This window comes from Rhodamnia argentea, chromosome 1, assembly GCF_020921035.1.
Source record: "Rhodamnia argentea isolate NSW1041297 chromosome 1, ASM2092103v1, whole genome shotgun sequence".
In the NCBI taxonomy this organism is placed as follows: Eukaryota; Viridiplantae; Streptophyta; class Magnoliopsida; order Myrtales; family Myrtaceae; genus Rhodamnia; species Rhodamnia argentea.
Genome location: NC_063150.1, coordinates 20,577,809 through 20,585,692, shown reverse-complemented (window position 1 = coordinate 20,585,692; position 7,884 = coordinate 20,577,809). Strand labels below are relative to the sequence as shown.

General features: G+C 38.5%; 1 protein-coding gene across 1 annotated transcript; it reads left to right on the top strand.

The window, feature by feature from the left end:
- Window positions 1-124: 124 nt before the first annotated feature.
- Window positions 125-4,763, top strand: LOC115727341 (PITH domain-containing protein 1). Its single transcript, XM_030657549.2, has 10 exons — window positions 125-290; window positions 323-459; window positions 1,188-1,268; window positions 2,242-2,291; window positions 3,187-3,264; window positions 3,464-3,521; window positions 3,601-3,650; window positions 3,832-3,940; window positions 4,019-4,080; window positions 4,581-4,763. The coding sequence occupies exons 2-10, from the start codon at window positions 376-378 to the stop codon at window positions 4,621-4,623; spliced, it is 615 nt and encodes a 204-aa protein (XP_030513409.1). The 5' UTR covers window positions 125-290; window positions 323-375; the 3' UTR covers window positions 4,624-4,763.
- Window positions 4,764-7,884: the final 3,121 nt, after the last annotated feature.

Below are 7,884 nucleotides of genomic sequence, written 5' to 3'. Positions count from 1 at the left end.
TTATGTAGCGCTCCTTGCATTGAAAAAAAAAAAAAAGAGTCACATGGATTTTAGGAGTTTTTATTTAATTATTATTAAATAAGTTTTTAGGAGTTAAAAACTTGAAAAGCAAACGAAGGTCAGTTATCCCGTTAAAGATGCATAATTTTACTTTTCGCCATAAGCCCAAGAGAGAGAGGCCCAGCCAGCGCGGCGAATCGGTGGTGAGCCGCGCCCGGAAGTTTTATAGCCAATGGCGACCCACGAAGGAACGCTTGAAAATCAGAGCGTGCGTCTTCCTCCGACCGAGGGTCCGTTCTAAAGCCGAAGCAAATTCTGCGAGCTATCGCTAAAATTTGAAGAGACAGAGAGAGATCAGGGTGGAGACGTGGGAGAATGGCGTGTATGCACGATCACAGCTGCGAAGACCACGACTGTTCCTCCAATTGGTCCCTCTTCAAGCACATCGACCTCGCCAAGGTCTCTCTCTCTCTCTCTCTCTCTCTCTCTCCAGGGTCACGTCGGTTTTCTTCCGCTTGTTTGATTTCGAGTCGGGACTAGGTTTCTCACTTTGTTCTTCTGTTTGATTGCTTTGCTGTGGCGTGTCGTGCTTGTAGCAATTGCCGACGATTGGAGTTGCAGATTGTTAGCCTCCGACGTGCGTTGTTATCTCAAAGTCCCAGATTGGCCTGCACGTCTTGTATTTTGTCTATGAGCTAGCTTGTTCAGCTTGCGCTTAAGAATTGGGCCGTTTTTGGTCTGGTAACATAGTTTGATAGATTGGGGTTATAGATATGCTCTGTGTAGATGTCGCCTTTAATTGCTGTTGGAACCTTTCTTAGCTTATTGCCTGTGTCTGCTGTCTGGCTTTGGGCACATCGTTGTGCCAGACCATGTCCACTTTGCAGCTATGTTCTCTTCGTTGCGGGGAGTGCTTTGTGAGTTGATGATAAAGACAGTCTAAGAATGAATATCTTGTTTTTGTTTGCAAGCTTCCTTGTTAACTAAAGTTGAGTAGTTTAAGAGGGAGAGAAGATCGTTGCCAATATTCTGCACCAATGATGCGGTCTCTGAACCCTGTGTATCCTGGTGGAATGGTTGTTTGCTAATTGGTAACTATTAAAAGCTTGTTGGAGATGTGATGGGAATAAGATGGAGGCCTCCATGTTGTGGTGTTCTCTGCTTGTAATGGTTGTCGATTGTCTTAGGTATCAGCACTCAACGAGGCTGTTCCAGGAAGCGTGAAGTCAGTGTTTAAAGCTTGGGAGCATCGCTTGAATTCTTCTGAGGTAAATTGTTGTTCTACCACTGTGTTTCCTCAATTATTTGATGCACACTTCTAGGTATAGTTTTTTTAGTTTCGTACTTGGACAATGTTATGAACAGGTTTTGTTACAGTGCAACCTGAAACCAGAACATATTTAATCAGACAACTTTTACCATCTTACTGTGTGTATTTTGCAACTTGGCAGTTGCTCCTCATGCATTAAGTGTCTAACTCCAAGACCTTCATAAAAATTTTGGAACAGATATCAACAAACTAAGGATGCCCATTCTATTTAATTTTTGATCCCTGGTGGTAATTGGATGACTATGCTATGTTTTGTTAAAATAAATGTCGACTCTATTAGACATTACTTGTACCAGGTTATGTTGGGCAAGGTAAAGTACTTTAAGCAATGGGTTCATGATAATGGTTCTGTGGGAATTGCTGGTCAGTCTTTCTGATAAATCCGGATAGTGGTTGAAGATGTATCTGGCGGCATAAAAAATATGTAACGTATCATGGTTTAGTTGGTTGTAGTGAAACTGTTTTGTACATGAGATGTTGCTAAATCGGCTTCAAAATCAATTTCCTGTCTACTTTCTAGGCATATTTCTTTCATCAAGTTCTGAATGAACCATTGACATTCGAACCTCTCTCCTTTTCATCATTGATCGGTTTAAGCCTGTACCTGTACTTATATCAGGTCGACCTGCTTGATCATTACTATTTGGGTAGTGATCTTCCACGTTCTTGGTTGGCACTTATGTGTCCTTGTTCAACTGGAGGTGGTGCTAATCTCAAAATAGCTGGTGATTAATGAGTCATGTCTGTATGTGGAATATGTTTCAGGGTTATTGTTTAGAGTTATCGGGTCTTATCCTTCGAACAACCTCCTCTCCCTGCCACTTCTCTATGACTTGGTATTTACGTTTCAGTATAACTGTTTCATGTTTGTTATTATGTTTTTCATTATTTATGTGTGGACACTGTAACAGGGCTACTTGGAAAGCAATGATGGTGATCCTGAGTTACTTGTTTTCATTCCGTAAGTTAATGAGGGCCCAAATCTGTATGTTGAATTGTGTATTAGCAGTTCTGCTCTGAGTTGCTGATTGCGTTATGCTTTAAATGTAATGTCTTTGTTCATCAACTTTGTGGGATAAAACATCAAATATGCAAATAGTCCCTGGTCTTTTTCTTTCATGGGGCTTTGCAGATGTTTTATTAAACCTCTTATGTGGAAAGTATGTGGATTAGTCAATCTGTTAGAATCTCCATAGATCCTTTCCGGAATTTCCATTGTATGCTTGAAGAGCTGACTTATGGTGTCATTACCACCAGGATCTGTTGCAGAGCTGGCCCTTTCCTTTTCTTCTTTGCCTTCTAATGTAGATTCTCAGGGCCACGTAGATCCTTGCCCAAATCATACTTGTAATTATGAGTTTATTTAGATATACGGAGGCGAATAACTGATTCCTGATGCACCAATTTTTCTAAATCTTTGTCACTGTTTGCAAGTGCTGAGTACATCTTATAGACTTGCAATGCTTACTTAAAATTCAGCTAGCCTCCCTGTCATTTCCTTTTTGCATTTTCTTGGATGTCTTCAACTACTCTATCGTTGGAAGTTCAAAATTTAGAAGAAAATACATGCAGAACTTGCCTTTTTTCTCTTTTTCCTTTTTGCATTTTCGTGGACGTCTTCAACTTTTTCTGGATTAAATAGTTACTTTAACTACTCTATTTTTGGAAGTTCATAATATAGAAGAAAATAAATAAAGAGCTGGCTGTTTTTCTCTCTGTGCTGGTGATACACTCTCTCTCTCTCTCTCTCTCTCCATGAGTGTGCATGTGTTCTTTGCTTGGTACAAATGTGCTTTTCTTCTGGGTTGAAAGGTTCATACTTATGTCTTTCTAATCATTTAATCGCTTGTAAATAGATTTACTTCGGATGTCAAGATCAAGAGTATTTCAATTGTCGGTGGTGCTGATGGAACAAGTCCGTCAAAGATGAGGGTGTAAGTTTGATTCCCCAATTTTGTCTTTGGTGCGAGTCAATTTTTGTCAATGCTAGAATTTTAATGTCAAGTGGCTACTTGCACATTGTTGTACTAGTATTTTCCACTTTCATTTCAGTGATATTCATTTCTTATGGTTTTCTTGCATATGTTTATATTCTTGTTGATTTCTAGGCTAAGTAAATGTGGTCTCAATCAGGTTTATCAATAGAGAGGGCATTGACTTTTCAGATGCCCAGAGTATGCAAGCTGTCCAGGTACTTTTCATAGCTAATCTGTGCGGTCATTGATTGTGTATACAGCGATCATATAATAATCTTTTGTTTTTACTTGAAGGAATGGGATTTGGCTGAAAACATGCAAGGAATGTTGGAATATCAAACTCGGTAATTGCTCAATGTTCGTTTCTACTTTGCACGTCACCAACTTTCATGAAACGTGAACGTAATTAATAAGGGAAAAAGAAGAGAGTTCTGTTGGGAGATGCCCATTTTGAGAGGGAGGAATCACGTAAGAAAGACACTGAAAATACATTAGTCTTCTTACACCTTTTGATCTCATTTTTAGGTACTCAAAATTTCAAAGTGTGGGCAACATTACGTTGCATTTTCCTGACAACTTTGGGGGTGACACGAGCCAGATACATTACATTGGCTTTAAAGGCGAAGCTACTCAGGTAATATCATAGCAGATTGATTTCATGAATTACCTTGGTGCTCTTAACTGACATATGTGCTGAACTGTGATTGACCAGTTGAAGAGGGACGTTGTTGCTACCATCGTATATGAATTAATGCCGAATCCTTCTGACCATAAGTAAGTCTTCCTCTTCCTAGCTCATCTCCACAAAATAATTCTCCAGCTACTTGGTTTAAAATGAGATCTTGCTGAATAAAAGAAATTTTATTCTTTACTTTATTTGGAGTGAGGTCATAACTTGTGAGTATCTTCACTGCTGAAAGTACCTGTTAGTTATCGTGCTTCTAGAAAGCACGAACATGGTGTTGAGCATCTCTGATGGCATGGAGCTTTAATTAATCGAAACTAAGAGGTGTTTTATAAGTTAATCAGAGTTTTGCAAATTTGTTTGGTAACCTTCCCTCGAAAATCATAATGCATGTGCCATAATGTACCAATTCTAGGGCTGATTGCATTTTAAGGACCGTACGCATTTGGGGATGTGCATCCTCTGGTGCGCAATGCGACTGATGTGCTCCTAGCTGATTAGGTTTGACATTATTGTAGACTGGCAAAGGCAGACATGCATCACATTTCATTCGCTATTTTCACCATCAACCGAGCCTCACTGTGTGCAGGACGAAGGCTGAAAGTGGTGGCGGTTTTTCACATGTGGAATGAAATACAGAGACAAGGGCAAGCTGCATTTGAATTTCTATGACGACGGTTGGATCACATGTAAATTATTATGATTATCCCAGTCCCTCCTGAATTGACATATAATATATGTCATGATAGACCGTGTGTTTTCAATTCTTCTCCTTTTGTTAGCATTTTTCCCCTCCGGATGGTTGTGAATAATGCCTCTCGTTTTTCTTGGATGCTTTACAAGGATTCCGGACTCTCTGTCTCTGAAAGGGGCAAACGGAAATTCACTATCATTTTGATGCAAGTTGCCTTCTGAAGAATTCTGAAGAGAACAGAAGAAGCGTCTGAGAGAGAGAGAGAGAGAGAGAGAGAGAGAGAGAGAGAGAGAGTCTTGTATCCCAAGACATGCAAGTAGCATATTTGGCAGTCCCTCGATATCTATACCACCACCTTGCACCGTGGCGCCAGCAACCTGCTTAGTTCATATTACACGGATTAGGCTCACGAGAGCTCTGACTAAAAGAGTCCTAAGATTATCGTACGACGGCAAATAAAGTCATAAATTTTTAAGTTAATTTAGTCTTAAATTTTTAAACATTTTTTAATTTAATTTTAAATCTTTTGACAATTTTCAATTTAGTCTTTCTACCCAATTCTCATAGGAAATTATAGATGTGAATGCGGAGTATTTTATGTGGGCACCACATCGGTTTTTGCAATTCTTCTTACACTTTTTTTTTCCCTTTTTTTCCTATTTCCCTCCGCCAAATTGGAGCCTTGGCGATAGCTTGCAGAGGTCGTCGGCCACGTTGCGTCACCGACCACAATGAGGTCTTGTGGGCCCTCACTAGATCCGGGCAAGGTGAGGACTTGCTGTAGCCGGTGACCTCCGCCAGTTCTTGCAGAGGCTTTGGACCAAAAGAAGGAAATAGGGAAATAAGTAAAAGAAAGAAATAAAACAAAATCAAGAAAATTAAAAAATTGCAAAAATCATATATGCCAACTGGCTGTGCTATGCAATACGAATCGCATTCACGTCAATGATTTCCTTTCAAAATTGACTTGAATGACTATATTGAAAAATTGTCAAAAGGTTTAGGACTAAATTGGCCAAATTAAAAAAGTAAGCACTTAATTGGCTACCGTATAATAAGCATACAACATTTTGGACAATCTGTTTCCGCAGAGAAACAAAAGAATTTGAATGTATAAACAACATTTACAATTAAACTCGTTCATCTTATGTTGAACTGTCTTGATTTCCACTTGTTGAATTCCGTGATCCGCTCCGAAGACAATTCCTCCTCTAATCAGTGAATTATTTTAACTTAAGGATCTTGCTAACGAGCAGCTCCCGAGCACTCATTAGCCATGCTCCATATGAAAATATTTCCATTAGAAAGCACTAATTATACACAGCACGAGAGCGACAGTTCATTGCAAATGACAACTTTTGCATGCTGGGGAAACAAGTGCACTAACGATGCTTGGTACCAAAAGCTTAATTTAAACTCCCACGAGGTGAAACTTTAAGTGCAAGCTAAGTAAGAACAAGCAAGATTACTATCCTAATAGGAAAGAAAGAACGCCACGGGTTCTTTAAGGAGGGCAAACGAGAAAGAGAGCGGATCCGGATTCTCTCTATGGATCCTCCGTGATAGTGATCCACAACCAAAAGATTAACAAAAAGAAATGAGAAGAGGAGATGGTAAAACATTCACTAAGCACTAATGTGTGTGTGCTTGCGTCGCTTTAATCTACTACACAAAAGGCGCACTCACTAGTACTTTAAAAGCAAATCTCCGGCTAAGACATATGCTGACGGAGATGTAGAAAATTTCTTTTCTACACACAAAAACCACCGATCGCGTGAGACATGAGAAATTAATGCAAAAAGTCCTTAATCTATTATATGGCGGTCAATTCAATCTTCAACTTTTCAATTTGATCAATTTTTTCATAAACCTTTTTACGGTTCGCCAATATAATCCTTTTGACCAGATCAATCACGTCGGCACCAACAATGTCATATAAAATAGCCGACATCCATATCAACAATTACCGGCTAAAATTGGTCGAAAGGATTACTCGTGACAAATTTATTACAAACTATTTTTTTTACCACAAGAAACCTAGACCGATACACCCATTTTTTCAACCACAATAAACCCTAAACTGTTATACTTGTAATAAATTTATTCTAAACTATTTTTCTAAACATAAAAAATTCTAAACTAATACATCCGTGACAAATTTAATCCAAACTATTTTTTTTTATCACCAAAAGTTTCAAATTGATACAGCCACGACAAATTTATCCCGAATTATGTTATTTTCCATTAAATTAAGTAAATACCATGAAAAACCCCAAGCTAATATACCCGTGACAAATAAAATGTAAAAACCTCAAATTGGTACATTCGTCAACTACCACGTGTCATCTAATTCAGTAATTTGATGGTAAAATTTAGCGAAAACTATTGGAGGGTAAATTTGTCACTAAGTTACCAGTTTGGGATTTTTGATGGTCAAAAAATTAGTTTGGTATAAATTTGACATAAATGTATCAGTTTGGAGTTTTTGGTGGTAAAAAAAAAAAAAAAAAGCTTGGAGTAAATTTGTCACAAATATACTGATTTTGAATTTTTGATGGTCAAAAAAATAGTTTGAAATATATTTGTTTTATGTGTACTAATTCGAGATTTAACCCTAAATAATACAACCCTAATCTGCTTCTATTTTGACTCTAGTAAAGTGTAGCAAACTAAGAGAAAAATAGGAGATCCACACGTTAGAATCAATTTGTTTCGACTGATGACGTGACGTGCAATGTTCTTGCTCTCCTAGTATTTCATTCCTTTGGCCTTTTGGATGGGAAAGAAAGGGCAGCCCAGGCGATCCGATAAACTCATTCGGTAAAGTTAGAAAACACACCACGTTCGCATGATGTTGACACGGGCTATCGTGCGAGATACAGTCCCGACTTGCTGTAGCCATTCTATATCCCAAAATCCCCCACATGAATGTTGAGTCGTATAATGTAAGGATAAAGAATTCCTCGTTAGCTTACTAAAGTATTTATTTCAATCTGGTGGTCCAAAGTAAAGAAGAATCCAAGTTGCGGGCCTCGGATTAGGATGATATTCCTTAATTTATGATGTGATAATGTTAGTTCCTATAAAATATTTGGGCCATTAACCTTATAGCATTTCGTTTTATCACGCCATCGGGAGCTTTATGACCTTATAAATAAGACCATGCCTTAACCCCTAGCCTTCGCTCCTAACCCAAGAC